The 26,771-nt window shown below is 44.5% G+C and overlaps 1 protein-coding gene across 3 annotated transcripts in view; it reads left to right on the forward strand.

Moving 5' to 3' along the window:
* Window positions 1-26,771, forward strand: part of Tep1 (telomerase associated protein 1) — a 40,038-nt gene that overhangs the window by 5,369 nt on the left and 7,898 nt on the right. For all 3 annotated transcript variants that reach the window (XM_048793765.1, XM_015480876.2, XM_015480877.2), the window contains exons 2-40: window positions 295-813; window positions 1,930-2,109; window positions 2,353-2,487; window positions 3,190-3,351; window positions 3,783-3,944; window positions 4,236-4,313; window positions 5,664-5,788; window positions 5,995-6,152; window positions 9,696-9,805; window positions 10,311-10,401; window positions 10,611-10,797; window positions 13,203-13,371; window positions 13,863-14,021; window positions 14,651-14,728; window positions 15,626-15,756; window positions 16,091-16,150; window positions 16,867-17,025; window positions 17,715-17,891; window positions 18,342-18,462; window positions 19,278-19,402; window positions 19,678-19,791; window positions 19,885-20,002; window positions 20,170-20,364; window positions 20,481-20,656; window positions 20,734-20,890; window positions 21,027-21,206; window positions 21,648-21,740; window positions 22,011-22,143; window positions 22,302-22,452; window positions 22,713-22,846; window positions 23,033-23,121; window positions 23,388-23,502; window positions 23,956-24,196; window positions 24,379-24,502; window positions 25,248-25,372; window positions 25,496-25,595; window positions 25,772-25,927; window positions 26,071-26,283; window positions 26,531-26,684. In XM_048793765.1, the coding sequence (XP_048649722.1) occupies window positions 319-813; window positions 1,930-2,109; window positions 2,353-2,487; window positions 3,190-3,351; window positions 3,783-3,944; window positions 4,236-4,313; window positions 5,664-5,788; window positions 5,995-6,152; window positions 9,696-9,805; window positions 10,311-10,401; window positions 10,611-10,797; window positions 13,203-13,371; window positions 13,863-14,021; window positions 14,651-14,728; window positions 15,626-15,756; window positions 16,091-16,150; window positions 16,867-17,025; window positions 17,715-17,891; window positions 18,342-18,462; window positions 19,278-19,402; window positions 19,678-19,791; window positions 19,885-20,002; window positions 20,170-20,364; window positions 20,481-20,656; window positions 20,734-20,890; window positions 21,027-21,206; window positions 21,648-21,740; window positions 22,011-22,143; window positions 22,302-22,452; window positions 22,713-22,846; window positions 23,033-23,121; window positions 23,388-23,502; window positions 23,956-24,196; window positions 24,379-24,502; window positions 25,248-25,372; window positions 25,496-25,595; window positions 25,772-25,927; window positions 26,071-26,283; window positions 26,531-26,684 (5,830 nt within the window). In that variant the 5' untranslated portion in view covers window positions 295-318. The remainder of the gene's footprint in view (window positions 1-294; window positions 814-1,929; window positions 2,110-2,352; window positions 2,488-3,189; window positions 3,352-3,782; window positions 3,945-4,235; window positions 4,314-5,663; window positions 5,789-5,994; window positions 6,153-9,695; window positions 9,806-10,310; window positions 10,402-10,610; window positions 10,798-13,202; window positions 13,372-13,862; window positions 14,022-14,650; window positions 14,729-15,625; window positions 15,757-16,090; window positions 16,151-16,866; window positions 17,026-17,714; window positions 17,892-18,341; window positions 18,463-19,277; window positions 19,403-19,677; window positions 19,792-19,884; window positions 20,003-20,169; window positions 20,365-20,480; window positions 20,657-20,733; window positions 20,891-21,026; window positions 21,207-21,647; window positions 21,741-22,010; window positions 22,144-22,301; window positions 22,453-22,712; window positions 22,847-23,032; window positions 23,122-23,387; window positions 23,503-23,955; window positions 24,197-24,378; window positions 24,503-25,247; window positions 25,373-25,495; window positions 25,596-25,771; window positions 25,928-26,070; window positions 26,284-26,530; window positions 26,685-26,771) is intronic.

Raw genomic sequence — 26,771 nt, forward strand, 5'->3', positions numbered from 1 at the left:
ATCTCTTTCTTTTTCTCTCCTCCCCCCACCCTGCAGTACCAGGGATTGAACCCAGGACACTCTACCGCTAAACTCCAACCCCAGATCCCTTTAGAAAGTTTATTTTGAGACAAGATCTTGCTAAGTTGCTGAGGCTGGATTTGAACTTGTGATGCTTCTGCTTCAGCCTGCTATTAGTTGTTTTCTATCTGAAAATCACTAGTATAACCAGGAGGGATATGGGGAAGACATATTGCCAGGGCAAATACATTCCCTTTTTGCCAGTTCTCATCACCTATCTTTCTTTCTTTCTAGGTATATGCAAGTTGGGCTCCAGCTATGGAGAAACTCTGTGGGCATGTTTCTGCCCACCCAGACATCCTCTCATTGGAGAATCGGTGCCTGGCCATGCTCCCTGTCTTGCAGCCCTTGGAGAAAACATATGAAAATATGTCTGCTCACTCAGACATCCTCTCCTTGAAGAGCCAGTGCCTGGTCAGAGTTCTTGATCTGAAGACCATGAAAAAACCACATAGGCATGTGTCTGCCCACCCAGATATCCTCTCCTTAGAGAACCGGTGTCTTGCTACCCTCCCCACTGTAAAGAGTATTGTGTCTGCCAGCCCCTTGTTCCAGTGTCTCCAGATACCTCACATGATGCAAACTGATTTGTGCAGCCTGAACACCAGCAATCCTCTGGTCTCTGAGCCTCCCAGCTGGAGTACTCAGGGTCTCTCTGAGGGACTAGACCTTCTGTCTTGCCCCAAGGTCCTGAAATCCATCTTTGCTACAGAAAGAGTTCAGAAAGGAACTCTACAGAAAGAGTTCAGAAAGGTAATACCTCCAGACACTCATCTTGACTCCAGTCATGTCTGTTAAATGCTCTTGTCACTAGTGTTTGGTGCCTCAATTTCCCTTTGCACTGCTCTGTGTTTGGGTATCTTCTCTCTTCAGAGCCTCTTCTGAGGTGCTCATTACTTTGGGGCTGTCTTCTTTAGCATATTTATTCTTACTACAGATCTATTTCAGAGACTAGACGATAGATCAAAAACAGTTCTTGTCCTTAGAAAGCCTCTGCTTAGGAGGAGCACCAGTGTGATATTACTCTAGCATACTAGTCAGTCCATGCTTTTGAAATCAGGCATGAGGTATATCTGTTCTATCAGAGCTCAGTTTTCTGTCTGTATTCTTATAGATATGTTCACCAAACACACTTATGTAAGCACATTTAGTGTACAGGTCAGAATTGATAGACAAGGACACATTTCTTCTGTGTGGACTTGGGGTTTGAGCTAAGGGAATGCTAACCTGAGCCCCACATTATCTGTTAATAGACAACAAGTAGACAACCTTGGCCAAGACTCAGAATAGAATAGCCTTAGTTGTCTCACCTTTGAAATGAATTCAGTAGAAACATGCTTCACATGGTTATTGTCAGGATTATAACTATTGCCATCATACACTGATTTAGGGCTTTGCAGTTGGCAGAGTCATACATACATTATTCCATTTAATTTCCTAACGACCCTATCAGGGAAGTGGTAGTGAATGAGGAAGCTGAAGTTAAGCAATTCAGGGTTTCTGGAGGATTCATATGGGATTTGGCTCCTTTTCTTCTGACTCTAAAACTATGTTAATATTGTTCTAGAAGGGTGTGAGGGGACCTAGACTCCCAGGCTATGACATCAATAAGGAGATGACAGCTGGGTGGAAGCCCTAAAAGCATCTGGGCAAAGGCTCTGAAGGTTGAGTTGGGAAAGATGTGGGTGACAGAGCACTAAGTCAGAGACAGGATAGACCAATGCCTATCCATTCGGGGGGATGAAGAAGGGGACTTATGGGTGCTAGATAGAAATGTGGTCATTATTTACCTCTGGGAGCTGCCTTAAGATCCGTCTATTTGAGGGGCCATGGGTACATGCTGTGATTTAAAACTACCACTATCCCTAGGGTCATTGGTACTGTTCAGAAGAAGAGAAAAAGCCAGAGGAGAAGGAAGGGGCAGAAGCCCCAATGCCTTTATATTGTCTAAGCTTGGGAGAGGAAGAAGAGGAACTGGCCCTGAAACTCACCTCTGAGGACTGTGAATCTCATCTGGAGCCCACTGACCAGGTCCTTCAGGAAAAAAAGGTGAAACTTATAGAGATGGAGAGAGGATGGTGTTGGTGGAAGGGAGGTTGGGATGGAGACCTGGATTAGGGCCCTTCCCCAGGAGGAATATGACCAAGCTCTTATTTATCACTTCCTAATCCCCCGTTCAAACCTCAGTTGGACAGATGTCTTCCCGAACCTGGAGCCCATTTTCTTTGTAAGTTGTCCTGCATGGATGCTTATTACCTTACTCCTTCCTTCTCTCTTCTTCCCAATTCCTAGATGGCTCTCATGAGCTTGCTGTGCTCTACTTTGGCCTCAAATGTAAACGTAAAAGATGCATATGACCCTACCCAGGTTTCCATCCTTGAAGTCTGTACTGAACTTGCTCCCTTGGAGCCTGAGTTCATCCTCAAGGTATTGTCTGAAGGAGTGGGTGGGAATGGGGAATTTGGTTATGGCGTATGCGGGAGGTGGTGACTAGCCTTCTGTTGTGGGTGGAAGAAACTTCACTTAGGAAGGATGTAGAATCTCTGGGTGAGTCTGAGGCCTGGTCCCTGGGGTTCTGGGAAGAGTGGAGAAAGATAAACCTGGGAAACAGAATACCAGGGTTGGTTAGTTTAGCAAGTACACAATGCCAGGCTGCAAGGGTTATCTCAGCAGATGATGAAATGTGATTGTGGCTCTTAAGGCACTTATAGTGTTGTTAGGAAAGTGAAACACTTCCTCCAAATATCATATAAATGCAAGTGGAGTAGTAGAAAGTGAATATTTCAGAATATTAGTTAGCACTTCTTATTTAGCAGAAAAAGGGTGGGAGACATTTTTCTGTAAGGCTTTGAAAGAGTGTGGGTTTAATCACCAATTTGAACCTTTGGTAAGTTTTTTGATGGATGTTGATCTGAACCCTCTTCCAAAGAGGGAAGAGGCTGGTTGACTTGGAAGGCAATCTGGACTCGGAAGAAGACCTGCTAGAAACGAAATTAAGAGCTAGAGTATGGCTTAACCTGGTTTAATATGCTAAGCCAAGAGGCTCTGGTTTTATATTTCGTAGGCAATATGGAGGGCTCTGGAAAGGTTTTATGCAGGCAGATTCAATAAACAAGCTCTGTGCCCTAGGCAGCTTTGTACACCAGGCAGCAGCTGAATATCCGGGATTTGGCCAATAAAGTCGTGGCCATTGCTGCCTTCTTGCCAGTGTGCCGCCCACACCTGCGACGATATTTCTGTGCCATTGTTCACCTGCCTTCTGATTGGATCCAGGTAGCAGAGTTCTACCAGGTATGGCATTCACTTCCTTGAGCTTTGGCCCTCACTATGTTTCTTCTCTTTTGCTCACTGCATTCCTAGAGAAAATTCTGAGACAGTTCTGCCTTGCCTCAGCATTCCTCAGCTTTGGTGCCCAGATAGTAGCTTCTCTCTGTACCAGACTGGGTTGCCTAACAGGAAGAGTATTGTTGAGAAGGGTTGGACTATAGTTTCAGAAAAAAAAAAAAAAATCTACCTTATTCTGGACCTTATGTTTATAATGAAAAGAAAAGAAAACAAAAACCAGAGAAGACTACTGACTTGCTCACAATCACCAAAATTATCATTTTAGAACTGGTGGTAGGAATTTGCTCCCTGTTTGGTGGACACTCAACACCAGAGCCTTGTTTTGTTTAGGAGGGTGTGGTTGGGTCTTTCTTCTGATGGGCTCCTCTCTCTGACAGAGCCTGGCTGAAGGAGACCAGACAAAGCTGGTGCCCTTGCCTGCCTGCCTCCGTGCTGCTATGACAGACAAATTTGCACAGTTTGATGAATACCAGCTGGCTAAGTATAATCCACGAAAGCATCGTGCCAAGAGACGCCCCAACCGTCCGCCCCGCCCCCCAGTAAGTCCCTGCCTCTGCCCTGGTCATTCACAATCTAGGCCCCTTTTTTTGTGGGAAAGAAGGAACAAAGGAACATGGTGATCCCGGGGTCCTATACTCAGTCTGACTGTTTCTACACCAGGAACTAAAGGAGTCTGAGGGGTTAAGAGGAGATGGGTAGAAAGAGCAGGGAGGGCCTCTTTCCCAGCTGGCTTCATTCTGGTGGAGAGGGATTTTCAGGCCTATTGGAATGGTTGTTTCTAAGGATAATGTCCAGTTCCCTGTTTGAAACTGCTTCTCCTTTCCCTATAGAGGACAGAGCCTCTATTTTCTGAGCAAAAGAGATACTTTGCAAAGTCCCTTTGGCCTCTTGAAAGAGAACAGCTTGAGGTGAGTCCCTTGTTCTGGGGAGGTATATGTCCTGTTATTACCATCATCATTATTGAAACAGTTTATTAAGAAAATATATATTGGGGCTGGGGATGTGGCTCAAGCGGTAGTGCACTCGCCTGGCATGCGTGCAGCCCGGGTTCGATCCTCAGCACCACATACAAACAAAGATGTTGTGTCTGCTGAAAACTAAAAAATAAATATTAAAAAAATTCTCTCTCTCTCTCACACTCTCTCTAAAAAAAAAAAAAAGAAAAGAAAAAGAAAATATATATTGATATTACAAAAAATGACACATTCCCAGTTCGTCAACTCTTCTTTCCTCCTCATCCTATTAATATATCCTAAACTCAACTCTTGCCATAGAAGATTCTTTGAGCTTTTTAACTCCTCACAGGCTGCATTGTGCTGATGCCTCCTGTTTTAGTCAGTTTTGTTTTGTTTTTTTCTGTTGTGACTGAAAGACCTGACAAGAACAATTTTAGGGGAGAAAAAATTTATCTGGGGGCTCATAGTTTCAGAGGTCCATAGGCAGCTGGCTCTATTCCTTAGGGCTTGAGATGAGGCGGAACATCATGGCGGAAGAGTATGGTAGAGGGAAGCGGCTCACATGAAGATTAGAAAGCAGAGAGAGATTCCACTCACCAATACAAAATATTTACCCCCAAACCCACCACCTCCAGCCATGCCCTCTCGCCTTCAGTTAATCCCCATTAGGGGACTAATTTCACTGATTGAGTTAAGGCTGTCGTAACCCATCATTTTACTTCTGAATGTTCTTGCATTGTCTCACACATGAGCTTTTGGGGGATACCTCACATTCAAACCATAACACCTTCATTTACTTGTTCAGAAGCTCTGTGACTTAAACAAGAGCTGCTTTTCCTTTTCCCTCAGAGAACAAGGATGTTTTGTGTTCATTCTGTTTCTGTCTTTGTTTTCATAAGCCAGTCATCCCATGTTAACCACTAATAACTCAATCTTATGTGAATGAAAAATAGAGACCCCCCAAAACCTGCTTTTATTCTTTTTCTTTTTTTTTTTTGAAATTGGGCCTGTGTTGTTCAGGCTGTCCTCAAACTCTTGGGCACAAATGACCTTCTTATCTCAGCCTCCTAAGTAGCCAGGTGCAGGTACACCACTATGCCCATCTTAAAATCTGTTATCTTTCTTGCCATGGAAGCTCTTGTTGCTATAGGTTTTTACCCTCTATTCCTATTCTTTGCCCAAGTCTATTTGGGGGAAAGAAATTTTCTCATAGGTATAGGGTGGTCTCAGGTTCTGCTTTCTGAAGAAAGGCCCTGATTCTAGTGAAGCAAACTCTGTGGGAACTTGGGGCTTTTTCCACAGTTTGAGGCCACCTACAATGCAGTGCCAGAGAAAAAGAATCAGCCGAGGTTCACCTTGAAGAAGCTGGTACAGCGACTGCATATCCATGAGCCTGCCCAGCATGTTCAAGCCCTGCTGGGCTATAGGTGAGAAACTTACAGCCCAAACATACATCCCATCAAGGTAATTCCATCACAGTTCAACATCCATGGCCCAATTCTGGGAGTTCTCAACCCCAACAACATGCGTTTGGGCAAACGACCTATAAACATGACTGTCTTTGACTGACTCATCTTCCCTTTTTCATTTCCTGTTAACTTTGAAATGAGAAACTCTTTCTTCTTTGTCCTAGGTACCCTTCCAACCTACAGCTCTTTTCTCGGAGTGGCCTCCCTGGACCATGGGATTCTAGCAGAGCTGGGAAGCGGATGAAGCTCTCTCGGCCAGAGACCTGGGAACGGGAGCTGAGCCTGCGGGGGAACAAAGCTTCTGTTTGGGAGGAACTCATTGGTAGGGTGACCTTGCCATTGTGCTCCCTTGTTCTCTTCCTCATTTAATCCACTACATTTTAAACCCCTGACTTCTGTGGCATGATGCAGTTTTTCTCTTGCCTGGTAGCTGCATCCTGAAAATGATTTGATTTATAAAGTATACCATTGACTCCACCGAAGTGGACAGTGGTGTTTGCTTTGAAGTAGTGTTGGCATCACTAAATAGATCATTATTTCAGATGTGATTTGGTGGTATACAAGTCTTATCAACATGTGACAAAAGTGGTACCTCTTCTCTGACTGTACTTGTATCAACATTGACTCATTTCAGACAAGGTAGGGCTGGCTTTTGGCATATTGGAATCTCTACAGAAACTCATATTTAGGACATAGAAGTTTTAGGTAATTTGCCCACTCTGAAAAAGGAAAAAAAATTTACATTCGGGAGAACCAAGTTCCTCTTTTTCTCTGAGGTTTTTTTTTTTTTTTTTTTTTTTTTTTTTTAACAATAGAAGGCTCCCCCACCCTCTCTCTGTATATCTTGTTTCTATTTAGTTTCTACTTTCATCTTTGAAAATGTAAAGTCAATTTCTCCTTGTTGAAAAACATCTAACTTTACACCTTTTGACCAAGTTTTGTAGACTTCATATTTTGGAACTTTAGAAGCCCAGATGTCTTTGATTCTTTAATCTGTGCACTGCCCATTATAGATTGTACTTAAGTAAGCCTGAATTTCATAGCTGCTTGTCACTATTTCCCACTGTGTAGGTATTACTGGTGGTGTATATTTCAGAATCACCTGGGAATTAAAACACACATTTACATACACCCTGCCTGACTGAAACAAGTTAAGGTGTAGTAGGATAAAGGAGCCTGGGTGGCAGCAGGTATAGGCAGAAGATCCTGTGGGTACCATCTTCACTTCCTCTCTCTGGTTAAGAACAAGTGACCCTGAAAATTTAAACTGTGTTGGTTGGGCATGGTGGGTGGCACATACCTGAAATCGCAGTGACTCAGGAGACTGAGGCAGGAGGATTGCAAGAACAAAGCCAGCCTCAGTAATTTAGTGAGGCCCTAAGAAACTTAGTGATACCCCATCTCAAAATAAAAAATAAAAAGGGCTGGGATGTGGCTCAGCGGTAAAAAAATCCTTAGAACCAAATTAAAAAAAATTGTCTTCTTGTACTAATATATTTTATACTCTAGGAAATGCATAAATAGAAATATATAGCCAGTCCAGTATGGTGATACAGACTTGTAACCCAGCTGTTTGGGAGGCTGAGGCAGGAGAACAGCAAGTTTGAGGGTGGCCTGGGCAACTTATTGAGATACTGTTGCAAAATAAAAAAAATTAAAAGGGTGTAGCTCAGTGGCAAAATGCCCCTGGATTCAATCCCAAGTATCAGCAAAAAAGAAAAAAAATTATCCATATGCACACATAAATAAATATAAAAGAAGGGAATATAAAACATATGTAACCATAAGTATATATAAGTCTAAAGTTAGATGTTTTTCAAAAGGAGAAATTGACTTTAAATTTTCAAAGATGAAAGAGGAAACTAATTGGAAGCAAGGTATACATACACACACACACACACACACACGAAGTATAATGTAAAAAATATAAGATAAAATGTAGTTAGGTATAGAGACCCTTTTTTGGAGACCATAGGTTTCATTAATAACAAACATTTATAAATAATGAACAATTTTTTTTAATTAAATCAGTGAATTTCTCAATCTGAAAGATAAATGTTTAATTTTCTAATGTTATAAATATGACTTTATTTCTTATAAAAATGATCTAGAAAACCTTTCATATAGTTTTTCAAGCAACAGTTGAGAAAAACTTGAGATGATAATGGATGCATTCATGCCTTAGTTACCAAACATCATTTACATTATGTCTACAGTATTTTCCATACAGTTTGTGAATCAGAATTATGACTGGAACCGGGCCTACTGGTGCCTGCCTGTAGTACCAGTTACTCGTGAACTTATGAGTTTGAGACCAGCTTAGCGGCATAGCAAGATTTTGTCTCAAAAAAAAAAAAAGCACTTGTTTGCTAGGAGTATAACTCAGTGGTAGAATGCAGGCTTAGCGTGCATGCAGCCCTGAGTTCAATACTCATCACCAAAAAAGAATTATGACTAGAGAATCATAGAACTTCCAGAAGGCTGAAAGCTTCTATCTCAATTGCAGTGAGACTTAGATAAAAAGGTACCATCATCCTCTGGGTGGAAGCTGCTGGTGGTATGGGCTAGTACTCAGGGTGAGTCCTTAGAGTGGAGGGCTCATAGGCCTGGGGTCTAAAGTAGTCTCAATGAACCTCTGGGAGTATTCAGGAAAGAAAGCTCATACTTCCTATTTATATTCACTTTGGTTTAAAAGAAAAGAATGAAGGCTGGGGATGTAGCTCAGTGGTAGAGCACTTGCCTAGCATGTGCAAGGTCCTGGGTTCCATCGTCAGCACTGAAAGGAAAGAAAGAAAGGAAGGAAGGAAAGAAAGCAGAAAGAAAGAGAAGAAAAGAAAAGAATGTTTCCATAGAGATGGAAACCATATAGTCACCTAGTCCAAATATTATATGGTAATGTAGTACATACAATAATTGAGGTTTACTGAGGGAAGAGTGGGTGTTCTGCCTGAGAGCAATGGGGGTACCCTTTGCTGTTCTGATTTTGCATAATATGACTTAAAGAAACTTACCTTTGAATTGTAGATGCATTTAGAATGATATTCAGTATTAACCAAACTAAGCCTCTAAAATTGGGCTGGGGATGTGGCTCAAGTGGTAGCACGTTTGCCTGGCATGCGCGGGGCGCTGGGTTCGATCCTCAGTACCACATAAAAATAAAATAAAGATGTTGTGTCCACCAAAAACTAAAAAATAAATATTAAAAAAATTCTCTCTCTCTTAAAAAAAAGAGATACTATTATCACAAGGACAAGTGAACAATAAGAAAGCAACAAACATGAAGTTGTACTGACCATGCAAATCTTTTTCACATATATTTAAATGAAAAATAATGAGTAATTGGATTTTATGAGAAGTTGGCCCAAAAAACTTAAAAAATTAGGAAGAAGAATATTTGAAATATGGATTTATATTTGTTACTATAAATAGTGACACCTTACATGTATATATATCATGCTTTGAAATATTAACTAATGAATGCCCTACATATATATAATTTATAAACAAACAAACTTACTCTAGGAAATTTCTCTTCAATTATCTAAGAAGTTTAGAAACCACTGCCCTAACTAGAGAATACATTTTGTCAGTTGAACCCAATCTCAGGACTAGAGTCATCAGATATAGTGTAAGTTGTTTATTGAAACAGCTATTGTATAAACAGTGTTGTTTTGCTCCATACTTTAGGCCAATCCTGGTTCTGTCTTTCCAGATCTTTAAAACTTTTTGAGTAGAATAGATCATATGTTAGTCCCTCACTCCCTCTATTTTGAACTTTCCACATGGCCTCTGAACTTGCTCTGGCCTCTGACCTCTCTCTCATCCCTCATTTTGCTTTCCTCACCTGGTGTCCCACCTTCAACAGACAATGGGAAGCTTCCTTTCATGGCCATGCTTCGGAACCTGTGCAACCTGCTGCGGGTTGGCATCAGTGCCCGCCACCATGGGCTCATTCTCCAGAGACTCCAGCATGAGGTACATGTGGGCAGGGGGAGACATGGGTATGGAGGTGCCGCTGCTGCAGCCAGACTTTTCCCAGATGGCTGAGGAAGGCCATGGCCACTACCAGTCTGTTTTCATGTGGGCTATAAATAGGTTTGGAAGTAGACATGTTTGGGAAAGACGGGCCTGGGGATTCCGCCAGTCCTTTGAGAAATTACAGTGTAAGAACTTGCATTTTTATTTTCTGAGCTCATTGACTTACTAGAAAGAGGACCTTCCGTAATTTAACTGACTTCAGAGGGAGTGTATTTTGAAAGAAATGGGACTCCTGTTATTTCCCCATCTTTACCTCTTCTCATACTCTAAAATGACAACTTTTTTCTTTTATTCTTCTCCCTTCTTTGTATTTCTTCCATTTTCTCCCTTGCTCACCATCCCAAAATTTGATGAAGTAGTTACTTCATCATCCTGATCCCTGAGGCCCTGTTGGCCCCCACCCTCCCCATCCTCTGCTCATGTCCTCATTCTTGCTTTTCAGAAGTCAGTGATCAACAGTCGGCAGTTTCCATTCAGATTCCTTAATGCCCATGATTCCATTGATAACCTTGAGGCTCAACTTAGAAATAGAGGTAATTCTTACAACGCCTGCTTACCTCGTGTCTAAATGAGACAGCCCCTCTGATATTTTTAGCTTCTTGCCCTAAAGACTCAGGGTGTGGGGTGGGCAGACGTCGGACAGTTGACAGCCCTAAGGATCAGGGCTCAGGACACACCACTGGTGGGGCAAGATGAGGGAATAGAAGCTTCCTGATTCAGATATTTACTTGTCATCACACAGCATTGCCCTTTCCTTCCAATATAAACCTGATGAGGCGGATAATGATAAGAAAATCAAAAAAGGTCAGGAGGCCTGCCAGTTGGAAGCATCTTTGCAACCTAAGTCGTCGGGAGCTTCGAGCAGCAATGAAAATACCTGCGATATATGAGCAACTCCAGAGGGAGAAGCTGAAAATACTCAAGGCCAGGTGTGTGTGCACCATCTGGGAGCCTTAAGTGGACAGTTAGAGGCACGGTGGTGACAGGACATAGGAGTCACTTGGGAACTCCAACTCTTTTTTTGTAAAGGTCTGCTTATTGGCCATCCATGACTCAGACCTGCTTGGTCCCAGTCATTTCTAGCATAGCATATCTTATCTTTAGCATTTTTCCATAGAGAGATGTTGAAACAAAAGCTGTGCCTCCAGCTTCCACTTTGTTATGAGTAGTTGTTTCATGGCTTCCCATAATTCTGAGTCTATGAAGCATCTCCTTTTTATTTTAGTTTTTTCTCTCACTGCTCTAGTTTATGGTCTTCTTTCTTCTCTGTGACACCTGTGGTTTGGTCTTTTTTTTCTTTTTTCTTTTTGTATTGTTTTCCCCCCATACTGGGGATTGAATCCAGGGACACTTTACCACTGAGCTACATCATCAGTCTTTTTTGGATTTTGAGACAGGTCTTAATAAGTTGCTGAGGTTGAACTTGATACCAATCTAACATGTATGGCTATCCAGACCAGTGTAGTAACCGTTAACTAGCCATGGGTGGTTATTTGGCCATTAAAATGTATCTGGTCTGGGTTGAGACATTGAGCTGTGTTAAAATATGCTGGATTTTGAAGACAGTCTAAAAAAATAATGTAAAATATCTCTTGTAATTTTTGTATTAATTGCATGTTGGTGTGAAATTTTTCTATGTTAGGTTAAATGAAATTGAATAACAAATTAATTTCATCTGTTTCTTTTTACTTTCTTTATTTTTTAAAGTGCTGGGAATTGAAGCCAAGGCCTCAGATATGCTAGGCAAATGCTCTACCACTGAGTTGCATACCAAGCTCTTTTTACTTTATGTAAATGTGCCTTCTAGATCTTAAATTATGTGTGTGCGTTTAATTTAATTAATTATGATTTAATTCTATTGGACAGTGTAGGTAAGACTAATGAATTGTCTAGATTGAAAAGAATAATGAAAAAATTTAAATATGTACATAAGAATAGGATAATAGACTATTTTAATACTGTCAGCTAGAGCTGGGGATGTAGCTCCATGGTAGAGTGTTTACCCAGTATGCGTGAGGCTCTGGGCTCAATTGCCAACACTGAAAAAATAAACAAACAAAGCAAAACAAAACTCAAAACAGTAGTGAAAAACTGTTAGCTGGATTCAGTGATAATCTAGATTTTATCACATGTTCTTTATTGTTCCCTTTTCTCTTTTTCTGTTTCTTTCTTTTGAAGATGACTATAATACAAATTCCAAATAATATGACGCATTTTATTTTACCCCTGTAAATTTCTCCTCTTTAAAAAAACAACTAATAAGACTAAGAGCAATTCCTAGGAATTATCATTAATTATCTAGTCCATATTCGTATTTCCTAATTATCTAAAAGTATTATCTCTCAGTTTTATTCAAATCAAGATCCAAACAAGGTCTACACATTGCATTTGATTGTTCCCATCTCTTAAATCACTTTTAATCTTTTAAGTTGTTTTTATGTTATTGACTTGCTGTAGAAGCCAGGCTCTGGGACCCCACAATGTTCCATGTTCTTGATTTGTCTACTTCCTCGTGGTATCTTCTAACTTGTTTTTCTATTTTGTATACCCTAAGAACTAACTCTAAATGCCTAAGTACATTCAGATTTACCTTTGTTATTGTTGGTGTTGAAGAATCAATCTTTCTTTCTTTCGGAACTGGGTGTTGAACTCAGGGCTACGTTTTCACTGAGCTATATCCCTGCCCCTTTTCCTTTTTTAGACAGGGTCTTACTAAGTTGCTGAGGCTGGCCTCAGGGTGGAGAGCATGTGCAAGAGGAAGAGATCTCATCCTGGGCCTCTTGATAAAATATAAGAAAGATCAAAAGGGATAAGAGTCTGATCAGTGCTCTTAGGGAGTTGATAGCCTCATCCATTTATGATCTTTTTCTGAACCAATTACTTCATTGACAGTTGCAGAATAGGAATTTTCCATCATTCTCTCATATTTATTAGCAGGAAATCCAAAAACAAACAAACAAAAATCTCCCTCATATGCTAAAGCTATTTAATTACCTTGATATAGAGATTGTATAGGAAAGGTAGGATGAATCCTTTTCTCCTTTAATTGCAAGTTTTTAGAGTAAGGAGTTAGTATTTGTTCTTTAAAATACAATTTAAAAATATGTAAATATGGATCAGCAGTAAGTATGGCAAGTGATTTCTGAGAGGGCTCTCCAGATGACTACCCCTAAGAATGGATTACTAGTCCTGTAGAATGGGGCAAAGGGAAACTCTTGTGTCTGAGGAGAAAGAGGACTTGGTAAACTGGAGCAGCTAGTTCTTGTCTTCCCATCTGCCTCAAAATAGCAGCAGATAAGCCCCTGAGCCCTTGTGTCTGTGTCTTTTTTTGCAGACAAGGGAATTATGACTTGGAGATTCTGGACCAGTATCGACAGGCCCTGGAGGCAGCTGTGAACCTTTCTGTGAAGCACAGCCTTCCCCCGCTGCCAGGCCGCACCCTCTTGGTCTACTTGACAGACGCTGATGCAGACAAGCTCTGTCCCAAGAGCAACATACAAGGGGTAAAAAACCAAAAAGCATCCTCCCTGGGGTTGGTAGGATGCTAGGGATTCTGACAGGTATCCTGATGCTGCACCTGGTTCTCCTAGGGAAGCATACAGATTGAAATAAATGACATGGTTGCTTCCAAGTATCTGTCCTTGGTTCCTTAGTGACAAGGGCTAGGATGTGATCTCAATCTGGTATATGGATTATAATACTAACATTTCACATTTGGCTGGTGTTTCATATTTTTAAATTTCTGTCACCAAAAATTGATCTCACTTGCCTCATTATATCCTAGCTTTGAATTTGGGCAGGGATCCTGGCTTCTCCCTACCCTTTTCCCTGTCAGCTTTTCCTGAGGGCCACTGAAATTGACCATCCTAACTGGAGATTTTGTCCCCTTTTCCATTCCCCCAAACCAGTGAAAGTGTTTGGCCTCTAGGAGAAGGTGGTCAAGGGTGGGTTCCAAAATAGGGGAGCTTTATTTCACCCTAATGCTTGTCCTCAGCCCTCGCTGAACTATGTGCTGCTGCTGATTGGAATGATGATGGCTCGGGCAGAGCACGTGGATCTCTTGCTGTGTGGAAGAGGCACACTGAAGACTATAGTGCTTAAGGCAGAAGAAGGTATCCTGAAGACTGCCATCAAGCTCCAGGCTCACGTCCAGGTCAGATTCCCACCCCGATCATCAAAACAGTACACAAATGGACACAGACCCGGGAACAGCCCAAATGGTTAATAAAGGCATGGATATATACCATTCTGACGATTTTCCCAAATATACTGTGGTGTTTCTTGCTTATTGATTGTATTAATTTGGTTTTCATGGCTGTGATAAAATACCTGAGAAGGCCTAACTTCATAAAGAAAAGGGGTCTATGTCATGCACAGTTCTGGATGTTCAGGGACATGGCACTGGCATCAGATTGGCTCTGCTAAGCAACTCAGGGTGGAGAGCATGTGCAAGAGGAAGAGATGTCATCCTGAAATGGGAAAGTACAGAGCAATTCATGGGCCAGGCTTAGGCTTTTGTAACAATTTGCTTCTTGCAGGAGCTCAGGGGTCTCATGAGAGTTACCTTAGTCTCCTCTAAGAACAACTCTGCCAATGACCTGAACACTTTCCAATGAGCCTCATCTCTTAATACTATAGTTTGACTAAGTTTTTACCCTCTTAATATCTCACAAAGGGGATCAAATTTCAACACATGAATGCTTGGGGGAACACATTCAATCCAAATCCACACCAGAGCATGGATCATCTTATGTGAACCTCTAACATGAGTTTCTCCTTCAGGAGTTAGAGGAAAAGGATGAATGGCCCCTGCATACTTTTGGGAAGTACCTACTATCTTTGGCTGTCCAGAGGGTCTCTGTGAGTACTGCTCAATCCCTGTGAAACTCTCTCCCCCATAACTGCTGCATCTCATTTCTTAACCCCTCAAAGCTAATTTTTCACACTATCTACAGTGTTCATCTCCCTGTTTGCTGCAGCCTCCTACCCAGTAGTGTGCTGATGAATGTTCAATAACCAGCAGTTTGGAGAAATAAGTCTTGATTAATAGTGCTTGCTTATTTCCATAATAAGCAGTCCAATCATGGCTGACTTCAAGCTACTGATATCATGTTGCTCCGTCACATTCCACAGTACTGATAGGGTTGTGAATAAGCTCAAGAGTAGATAATAAGATAATTCAGAAGTGACAAGTTTTAAGGATTTATTACCTTTGTCTTAAATGTAATTAATTTTTCTATTTTTCTTTTTCTTTCCTTTTTTTGGCAGTGCTGAGTGTGGAACTCAGGGCCTTGTTCATGCTAGGCAAGCACTCTGTCACTGAGATACATCCCCAAACCTTAATTTATTTAATTTCAAGTTTATATAATTTAATGTTTAAAATGGCCATATTGGTTGAGAGTATAGCTCAGCAGTAGAGTCCATACCTAGCATGCAAAAGGCCCAAGTTTCAATCCATAGCACCAAAAAATAAGATAAAATGTCAGTATTTAATAACTAGCTCAAAAATGCCTAGAAATTAATCAGTTAGCTCTCATGAGCTGAAATGAGCTAGCCACAGCACATCACTGCCTACACCCCAATCTCCATTGTGATGTGCCCAAGTTCTGGAGATAGCGGCTTCCCTCATACTAAGTACTCTCAGAAGAGGCAATTAACATCCTTTTCAGAGTTCTAATCCCCCAATCCTTTCAGTTCTCTTTTCTTGATGTCCCAACTGCTTTAGTTTCTCTTCTATTGTTCCCTTTCATCTTACAGGTGGACAGGGTCATCCTCTTTGGCCAAAGGATGGATGAGGAAATGTTAAATGCAGCCAAACAGCTTTTCTGGGAGCATGTGAATTCCAAGTGTCTCTTTGTTGGTGTCTGCCTAAGAAAAACACAATACATGTAAGATTGCCTGTACTCCCTACCAGTGTCAGAAGATAATGATCCATATTTCCACTCTACTCCTGCCAAAGCTTGGAAGCTTTCATTTGTCTGGCACCTTCTATCTAGCCTAGCACCTAACCCTGTGTGTGTATGTGTGTGTGTGTGTGTGTATGTGGTTCAGTCCCAGGGCCTCACACATACCAGGAAAATGTTCTAGCACTGATCTACATCCTCAGATACATAATCCTATTAAAAATGCAGAGGTGGGATGTATATCTGAGGGTGTTGTGACAGTGACTCTGTGTCCCAGGCACAGTTTCTGATTCTTAATGACCGCTTCTTCCTTTGCCAGATTACCAAGTTTGAATCCCAATGATGTGACACTCGCAGGCTGTACTGATGGGATACTAAAGTGAGTACAAGATGGACACTGCAGTTAAAATGTCTTTAAGAGATTGTCTGACACCAGGTGTGGTGGTGCATGTCTGTAATTCCAACTACTTGAGAGATGGAGCCAAGAGGATTGACGGTTTTAAGGCCAGCCTGGCCAACTTAGTGAGACCCTATCTCAAAATAAAAAGCAGAATGAGGTTGACCAAATTATGCTGTGTGCATATGTGAATGTATCACAGTGAGTTTCAACTTTACATATAGTATAATTTTGTATACTATGAATTACCAATTTATAAAACAATAAATAAATAGGAGGAAGGCCAGTGGAGTGGAGGAGGAAAACCATGTGGCAGGGAGAAGGGGAGAGAGGGAGGAGGCAGCGGGGACCAAAATAGAACAAATTATATTCCATGCATGTGTGATTATGTCAAAATAGCATATAAAAGTGATTATACACTATTGTGTATGGCTAAAATATACTAATAAAAACATTAAAAAAAAAGAAAAAGAAAAAAGAAAAGCTCATTGGTAGAGTGACCCTGGGTTCAATCCCTAGTACCACAAGATCATCAGTGCTTTCTAGTCTGTTTGCCTCTTTTTTGCCTTCATTGCTTCTGGTCATTTTCTTAAGGAGCTCAAGTTAACCTGGGTGGCCTAACTTGGCCATATTTTTATTCTCATTCTTAGAAGACTTTCTAAGATTCTACTCTCATTTATTTTGTTGCTATTTGTTAGGTTCATTGCAGAGCATGGGGCCTCCCGTCTTCTAGAGCATGTGGGCCAAATGGACAAAATATTCAAGATTCCACCACCCTCAGGGAAGAGCCAGGTCCTGACTCTCCGGCCACTAGAAGAAGATACCCTGCGTCCCTTGGCTCCTATTTCCCAGCATAGGTCAGGCTGTTTTTCCGTGAACAATCTTTGTGAACTGGGAGGGCTGCAGTCAAGACCTTGAGAAATTTCATGACTTACATTGTGGCTTTTGGGATGGCACTTGTTTTATTCACTAAAGTACCTACTGTCTTTGGCTGTCCAGTGGGTCTCTCTGAGTACTGCTCAGTCCCTGTGAAACTCTCCCCTCTCCCACATCTTCCTCCACAACTGCTGCATCTCACTATAGAGAAAGAGGAAGCATGTTATTGTCTTCTCTAAAAACAGAAACTGTCAGATTGTGAACTTGTACCTTTCTCTATTGGGAGGCCTTATAGCCATATAGCCAGGGTTTAGGCAGAGGACTTAGGAACATGGCTTTGCCAAGTGGTAGTTTGAACTTTGGGTTAGTTGCTTAATTTCTTAAAGCTATGGCTTTTTGATTGGTAATAGAGACAATGTTTACTTCACAGTGTTGTCATGAGCATATAGTAAGTACATAATAATCATTAGCTGGAAAAGGAGGGGTGCAGGAAAAATGGCACGTGGAGCTTAACTTCCAGGGCTCTGCATTTTGGAGGCCTGTAGGGCACCCTCCTGCTGTCTGTCATACCTGGCTGTTGCTCAGTGTTGAAGGGTGATTGCAGCAGTGTTGTATGGATTTGAGAGGTGGCTGATCCCTAGACTGAGCCCAGCCCTCTGCTTACCTCCAGGTGGCGCAGCATCCGGCTGTTCATTTCATCCACTTTCCGGGACATGCATGGAGAGCGTGACCTGCTGCTGAGGTCTGTACTGCCAGCACTACAGGCCCGAGCAGCCCCCCACCGCATCAGCCTTCATGGCATAGACCTGCGCTGGGGCATCACTGAGGAGGAGAGCCACAGGAACAGGTGCCGGGGCAAAGAGAAAGGGGCTTGGTCAGAGCCAGGGGCTTGAGTGGGAACTTAAGTAGTGGGCAGTCTGGGGGCTGTAAGAATGGATGAGGCCGGATCTGGGGCTGTGGCTCAGTGGTAGAGCGCTTGCCTAGCATGTGTGAGGCACTGGGTTTGATTCTCACCAGTGCATATAAATAAAGTCCCATCAACGTCTAAAAAAATATTTTTTGAAAAAAATGGATGAGCCTGAAGGCAGGGAGTTAGTTGCCTCTTGGATGCCCTCAAGAGTAGCCTGGTCATATATAACAAATTATTAGAATAAAAAAAAATTAAAAAAAAAAGAGTAGCCTGCCTTCACTTTGCTCAGTGTGAGCTAGGTCCCCATCTCCCCTGTACTTGTGCCGTATTTATTCCCTGACACTGTGCCCCAGTGACTCCTGCATGTTCCTATAACCATGCCCACAGACAACTGGAAGTGTGCCTTGGAGAGGTGGAGAACTCGCAGCTGTTTGTGGGGATCCTGGGCTCTCGCTATGGCTACATCCCCCCCAACTACAACCTCCCTGATCATCCTCACTTCTCCTGGGTAAGGCAGACAAGGTTGGAAGAGGGGTTGGGGAGGAAACAGGTGGGGAAAAGTCACAGTTTGTCAGGAACCCTGTATACAGGGACTGTATACAGGCAAGTCCTTGAGGCTTGAGGTGAAACACAGGCAGATGATTCTGTGATTGACCAGATCCTACATGAGGAAATTCCTTTGAGAAATCTCTCTAGAATTGGCCAAGAGATGTGAGAGGTAAGAGATCTGTTTAGGTTTTGCCATCAGAGAAATCTGGATTTTGATCTCCGATTTGTCATGCACAGGTGTTGCAGCCTTGTTGGAAGCAATGTATTCTAACCCATCTTCAATTTCCCTACCTGTTAAAGAGATGCTACAACTTCTACATTGTAGGGTTATTATGAGAAATATATATATTTTTTAGGATTGAGGGTTGAACTCAGGGGTGTTTTACTACTAAGTTACATTCCCAGCTCTTTCTCTTATTATTTATTTATTTATTGTGTTTATTTTATTTTTTATTTTGAACAGGGTCTTGCTAAGTTGCTGAGGGTTTTGCAAAGTTGCTGAGGCTGGCCTTGAACTTGCCATCCTCCTGCCTCAGCTTTCTGAGTCGCTGGAATTAAAGGCGTGCAACACCACACCCAGTATAAAAATCTATCTTAAAAATGCTTAATGCATGTCAAGTATTCAATAATGTTAGCTGTTAGCTATCTTTTCTTGAATGTGTCTGAAGGGAGGGAGGTCTTTATTATAACAAGAGAGCCCTAGGGCCTTTGCAGTTCAAGGGAGAGATTTGTATGACCTTAGACTGAATCTGTGTCTGTGCCCTCTTTCTGCAGGTGCAACAGTACCCTTCAGGGCGCTCTGTGACAGAGATGGAGGTGATGCAGTTTCTGAATCGGAACCAACGCTTGCAGCCCTCTGCCCAAGCTCTCATCTACTTTCGGGATTCCAGTTTCCTCAGGTATCTTCTGTTTCCTCCAGGGCCAATTTTTCATCCCCAGGAGGCCAAACAGGTTCAGTCTTCTCTCCCCAACATTCAGGGGTACTCTCTGAAACAGTACTCAGGGAGAAACAATACTCAGAGAGCATGCTTTTGCACACCAAATTAGCCTTGGAGCTGAAGTCAGGAGACCTATATTTGAGGAGTTTCAGGGAGTCACACCCATATCTGATGGCTAGAGGTGGAAGACTGGGTTCTGAGTCTAGCCTCATTCTTGGGGTGTCTTTGGTGCTCAGCTCTGTTCCAGATGCCTGGAGACCTGACTTTATTTCTGAGTCAAAAGAGGCTGCACATCGCATCTCAGAACTGAAGAGCTACCTGAGCAGACAGAAAGAGATTACCTGCCGCAGGTGAGCTGAGGGAGGTAGAGAGCACCTGTATATAGAGATATAGTGGGGGAGCCAGGACCACTCTGACTGTGGTTGTGCTTGTTTTCCCTGCAGATATTCCTGTGAATGGGGGGGCGTAGCAGCTGGCCGGCCCTATGTTGGGGGACTGGAGGAGTTTGGGCAGTTGGTTCTCCAGGATGTGTGGAATATGATCCAGAATCTTTACCTACAGGTCAGCATGAGGGCTGATAGCCAGAGCAAAGGAGAGGGTATAAGTGGTCTGGGTAGTCCTGCATGAGAAGTATCAGGGTAGGGGCTCTGTTTAGGCCTGGGGGTATTGAGGAGCATGAAAACATGGAACCTATATGCCTTATATACCTATACCCCATATACCTTCAGCCTGGGGCCCAGATGGAACAGCCAGTCCCCATCCCTGATGATGACTTGGTCCAGGCCACCTTTCAGCAGCAGCGGAACCCACCAAGTCCTGCCCGACTGCGCCTCCTTCAGGACACAGTGCGGCAGCTGATGCAGCCCCATGGGAGGCTGAGCCTGGTGACTGGGCAGTCAGGACAAGGAAAGACGACCTTCCTGGTATGAATCTCAAAGGCCCAAGCAGGGGGGAGGGCTGTATGGGCTAAGGAGGTAGGACATGGCGCACTTGGGCATGTAATAAAATGTGACCGTGTTTCTGTTCCTTTCCCATGCAGGCATCCCTTGTGTCAGCCATGCAGGCTCCTGATGGGGCCAAGGTGGCCCCCTTAGTCTTCTTCCATTTTTCAGGGGCCTGCCCTGACCAGGGTCTTGCCCTCAATTTCCTCAGACGCCTCTGTACATATCTACACAGAAAACTGCAAGAATCCAGTGCCCTGCCCAGCACTTACCGGTACGTATCCCCTGGTCACCCAGCCTCATTGCTATATCTCTGTCTCCCACTAACCCTGGCTTCTCCTCTGCATGCAGAGGCCTGGTGTGGGAACTGCATCAGAGGCTGCTGCCCAAGGCTGCTCAGTGCCTGCAACCTGACCAGTCCCTGGTCTTGATCATTGATGGGGCTGACAGGTTGGTGGACCAGAATGGGCATCAGATCTCAGACTGGATCCCAAAGTCCCTTCCCCGGGTGAGTATGAAATGGAAGTGGGGGTGGGAGACAGGTTAGAGAGAAGGAGGGATGGTATTGGGAGGAGAGGGGCCTCTCTAATGTTGTTCTCCCCATCTTTTTCCTACTTCTTTGGTCCTTTGCCTGATTATCCCAGTGGGTACACCTTGTGCTGAGCATGTCTAGTGACTCAGGTCTTGGGGAGACCCTTGAGCAGAGCCAAGGTGCTCACGTTGTGGCCCTGGGGCCTCTGGAGCCATCTGCCCGGGCCCAGCTGGTGAGAGAGGAGCTGGTACTGTATGGAAAGCGGCTGGAAGAGTCACCTTTTAACAACCAGGTTGGACCCAGGCCAGGGTTGACTGGGTATGTGGGGTGGATCTGGAAGTGCTGAAGCTGTAGTGTACTGAGGCTGCCAGCTGCCTCACAGAGACAGCTGTTTTGTTTTCTCAAATACTCCCTACCAGGGGAAGTTGTTAATACGATAACATGATTCCTTGTAAAATCACCCAGATGTTTTCCCCTGGTGAGTGGTCTATTGGAGTGAGGGTTGAGTAAAGCTGTGGTTCTGGAGGGTAGGCTGAGCCAAGAAAGTTTCCCTGACAGAGAGGCTGGCTGGGAAGTAGGAGGGATGATTGTATCCTGAGGTGATGCCATGGACCTGTCCCCTGATGGGACTCTCAGAAGAGGAGTTGTCTTGCATTTAGTTTGGTGCTGGGGGCAGAGGCAGGCAGTGGTTGGCTTCCTGGTTCCTACACTGAATCTTCTGAGGTCTCATCAGATGCGGCTGCTGCTGGTGAAGAGGGGGTCAGGTTTGCCACTCTACCTGCGCCTGGTCACTGATCACCTGAGACTCTTTACAGTCTATGAACAGGTTGGTTGCTCCGTAATCTCTAAGTCTTGACCCACTTCACATTCTTCTTTCAGCTTCTTGGACTTATCTCACCTCCAATCTGTCATCCTTTGCCATCTGTGATCACCTACTCCCATCCTCACCGTACCCTACCACCACTTCTTTCCCACCTGTTTCTTTTTACTTTTTCATTCCTTCCCACTCTTCTTTCTGTTGCTTCTCTCTTACTCTGCCACCAAAGTTACCTTTCCGCCTCCTGCAATGACAAGTCTAGTCTCCTTCCTCTCCCAGGTGTCTGAGAGATTGCGGACCCTGCCTGCAACTCTCCCCCTGCTGCTGCAGTACATCCTGAGCACTCTGGAGCAAGAGCATGGCCATGATGTCCTCCCCCAAGCCTTGGTCACCCTCAAAGTCACACGTAATGGTTAGTGGTTGGGGAAGACTGGGAAAGGCTGAGGGTTTAGGGGTCAGATAAACTTGGTTCTGGTGGGATCTCTGCCAGTAGTGAAGGAGGGATCAAGTGCTATAGGGGTGGGTACACTGTGTGGTTAGCTTTGGACCTCAGAGAACTTGGGTTTTCAGGTCTGACTATGGACCAGCTGCATGCAGTGCTGAGTGCGTGGCAGATTCTTCCCAGCAGGACTCAGAGCTGGGAAGAAGCAGTGGATGCTGTTAACAATGGAGACCCCTATCCCATGGGCCCCTTCGCTTACCTCATCCAGAGTTTGCGCAGGTACAGGTGTCCCCAGCTGAGTCCCCACCAACCTCACTTTGCCTTCCCATCTTTGAGCCAGGGCTCCATGTAATCCTTTCTTCATCCTGCACTCCCTTTCCTATAACCCCAATGCCTCCTTTCCAAGCCTTTAGGGAGCTGCTGCTCTAGTTACCACTGTTTGGGGGTGATAACAGGAGCCCATTGCTCTGCCAGGTTGCTCAATGACAGATCTCCTCCTTCTTCCCCTCTGCTCCTCTCCTCTCCTCTCTTGAGGACAGTTTGCTGGGAGAAGGCCCTCTGGAGCGCCCTGGTGCCCGCCTTTGCCTTCCTGATGGGCCCCTGAGGACAGCAGCTAAACATCGCTATGGGAAGAGGCCAGGGCTGGAGAACACAGCACACATCCTCATTGCAGGTGATTGTAACCCGCATCAGCTTGGGTACTGGACCTGGAGGCCAGGCCCACCTACTGGCTGGCACTCCCTATCTGCTGGACACTTCACTTGCTACTCTAGCAGGCAGATGAGTATGCTGTAGCATGAGAGATATGATCTTGGGGATACTGCAGGGCTGAGTGAGCTCTTTTTTATGTCTGTTACAGCTCAGCTCTGGAAAACCTGTGGTCCTGATGCCTTAAGCACCTTCCAAAGTTGCCCTCCTGAGGCTCTGGGAGACCTGCCTTACCACCTGGTTAGTCCCCAGACCTCATAGTCACCTTTTCCCAAATAATGTCTTTGGCTATTCTTAGACCCTTCCCCTTGACCACTACTACTATCACCACTGCCATTACTGCCCTCCACATTCCATTTGCCTCTCTCCTTTTATTTTTCCTGCCTTCCTTCTTCAGGTCCTTTAACCTGGGTGTAGGTCTTGGCTGCACAGGCAGGGCTAAGAGCAGATTGTCCCTTCTCAGAGACCTCTTCACATTCCTAATGAATTCAATCTGACCTCCCCAGCTCCATAGTGGGAACTGTGGCCTTCTTGCAGAGTTCCTCACTAGTCTCCATGTGGTGGCCGCACACCTGGAATTGGGTCTGATCCCTCGGCTCTTGGAGGCTCATGCTCTCTATGGTGAGATGTGTCACTGCGACTTTTTTTCTCTAAGGCATGGGACTCCTGAGTGTGATCATAAGGGACCTGTGCAGAGGGAGGTATAATGGGAAAAAGAGCCAAATTTCCATTCCAGGTTGAAAATACCAAGAGGGTAAGTGAAGGAGCCTCAGGAGATCTTTTGCTTAAATCTCTTAGATTAGAGGTTCTGACTTTTATTTAGTGCACAAAAAATTATCTAGGAAACCTGCTTGAATGGCAGCTCCAGAGATGTCCAGATACTGCTTTTCTAGCTCTGGAGTGGGGCCCAAAGCTTTATCCTTTGAACAGGTGTTTCTGATCTGAGGCTGGAAGGCCACACTTTGAGACTTACTGTTTGAGGCACACCATATGTTTTTATTTGGTACTGAAGTTAGTGGGGTCTAGCCTGGCTCCCCAGTGACACTCTATCTCACTTCACTTTTTTTTTTATAGCTTCTTCAGTCTCTGAAGAGGAACAAATGGTCCCTGAGGCTAATGTTGCCGTATTCCGCACCTTCCTGCAGCAGCAGGCTCCAATCCTCAGCCAATACCCACTACTCCTGTACCAGCAGGCAGTCAACCAGCCTCTGGACTCACCTCTTTGCTGCCAGGCTCCTTTGCTGTCCCAGCACTGGCACCTCCAGCGTACACTACATTGGCTTAATAAACCCCAGACCATGGGGGATCAGCAAAAGTAAGACCCTTGATGCCAAGTCCTGCAAAGCCCACAGAGAACAGCTATAGCCCTTTTTGAAACTGGAGAAGAAAGGACAGACCAGAATCACCATGGAGGGGAATTTCAGGCACAGAAATGAAATATATTCCCATTTGCTTTCTTCCATTCAGTTTCTTTCTTTATTCCTATTTTTCCTCCAGCTCCAGCTTGTCTCTGGCAGTTTCCTCATCTCCTACTGCTGTGGCCTTCTCCCCCAGTGAGCAAAGAGCGGCTGTGGGAACTGCCAGTGGGACAGTTTACCTATTGGACCTGAGAACTTGGCAGGTGTGACACTCAAGGCAGGCCAGAAGTTACCTTCAGAAAATCTTCATAGATTACCCTGAAGCCCTGGAGAAACCAGACACACCCATAATCATCCTGTTTGATTAGCAACTTGACTCCCCTCACATTGGGTCAAAGGACTTGGTCAGAAAGTCAATACTAAGTATTGCAGGGAGCTTGGTCTTGGCACATTGTCTCTGTCCACTAAGTGATCAGCCATACTGGGAGGTAACACAGACAAGGTTAGAAAGGAACCAAAACAGCTGTTGCCATAATTAAGAGCTGTGTGAGTTGTATTAGAAAGAGGGACACAGAATAGAGAAGGGTAGGCCTTTTGGGTTGAGTGAGGAGCCTCAGAAAAGACACAGGAGATGTTCCTTATAAATTTCTGGGAACAATTTCAGCAGAAGGTAATGGCAGATTAGGCTGGGGAGGGGAGTCCCATAGCCACAGCTTCCTTCTTCTCTTCCTACCACTTGTTGTAACCCCCATATATATATGTATATAACTTCACTCCCTCAGACCCATGGAAACCCGTGACTTGGTGAACAGGAATAGGGTTTGGAGTGAAGATTTTTCCCTACTTGGATCATGAGCCCCACTAGAAGTTGTGTTATAGCTGGGAATGCAGAGAGCTAAGGGCTTAAGCCCTTCTTGTCTTAGTCTCATTTTTGGTTGGGGCCTGGAGTGGTTGGACATGGAGGGTGGAGGGAGTGGCCAAGCCATGCCTCCCTGCTTGCTCTCATAGGAGGAGAAGTCTGTGGTGAGTGGCTGTGATGGAATCTCCTCTTGTGCATTCCTCTCAGAGAGTGCCCTTTTCCTTACTGCCTTCGATGGGCTACTGGAGCTCTGGGACCTGCAGCATGGTTGTCGGTAAGGGTTTCTTTCCCCATGTCTCCTAGTGAGGACTCCCTTTACTTTCCTTGGGAAAAAGGAATGAGGAGGGAGCCTATGGCTAGGCAGCCCCAGAGACCTGACTTTGTCTTCCTGGGACAGGGTGCTTCAGACCAAGGCTCACCAGTACCAAATCACCGGCTGCTGCCTGAGCCCAGACCGCAGGCTGCTGGCTACTGTGTGCCTTGGAGGATGCCTAAAGGTAATGACAAAGTGGTCCTAAATTGTGAGTGAGCCTTGTAAGTTTGTTCTCTCCATATGGCGGGGAGATCCTACCTGCTGAGGTAGGAGACTAAACAAGGTAGCCTCTGGAGCTTTGGGACTAAGAAACTCTGGCATCTGTATTCATACCCTGAAGCTTCTTCTCTCTCTCTTTAGCTGTGGGACACAGTTCGTGGGCAACTGGCCTTTCGACACACCTGCCCCAAGTCCCTGAACTGTATTGCCTTCCACCCTGAAGGGCAGGTAGTAGCCACAGGCAGCTGGGGTGGCAGCGTCAGCTTCTTCCGGGTGGATGGCCTCCAAGTCATCAAGGTAAGGTCCTGTGTAATCCCTGGGGAGGAAGCACTTGAGGACAGGAGTGGGAGGAAGGAAATGATGGACATTTGCATTCTGTATCACTTAGGGCTTATGCTAAGAGTAGGCCCTGACATTTCCATTTTGGTCTCCTGGTGTAGGAACTGGGCGCCCCAGGAGCCTCTGTCCGGACATTGGCCTTCAATGTTCCTGGAAGGGTTGTGGCTGTTGGCCGGCTGGACAGGACAGTGGAGCTGTGGGCCTGGCAAGATGGGGCACGACTGGCTGCCTTCTCCGCCCACTGTGGCTTTGTTGCTGCTGTGCTTTTCCTGAATGCCGGGTGCCAGTTGCTGACAGCTGGAGAGGATGGCAAGGTCAGTTTACAGAGGGCACATTGTGGGTTTCTAGGAGGGAGTAGTGAAGATAGAAAATACTTGAGTGAAGGCAGGGGGCTTTGTCAAGGTGATTGGAGTCACAGATGGTGGCAGCTACAGGGAGAGTGGTGTGGTATATGCATGGGCAGTTCTCATGGAAGGACATTACTGGGGTGACTGTACCTTTGGTGGGAAGTACCGGGTGGTAGAGATGGAGTATCCTTAAGTCATTTTTTCCTGTTCCCAGGTTCAAGTGTGGTCAGGGTCTCTGGGACAGCCTCGGGGATGTCTGGGCTCTCTTCCTGTCTCTCCTGCCCTTTCTGTGGCTCTCAGCCCAGATGGTGACCAGGTGGCTGTTGGGTACAGAGAAGATGGCATTAGGATCTACAAAATATCTTCAGGTACCAAAGGGAAAGTGGATGGGTTTTTGTACCTTTGGAAAGAGCATACGTCTTGCTCCACCCCTTTTCAAATGTCTTACTCTCTTC

Source organism: Marmota marmota, unplaced genomic scaffold (assembly GCF_001458135.2).
Source record: "Marmota marmota marmota unplaced genomic scaffold, marMar, whole genome shotgun sequence".
In the NCBI taxonomy this organism is placed as follows: Eukaryota; Metazoa; Chordata; class Mammalia; order Rodentia; family Sciuridae; genus Marmota; species Marmota marmota.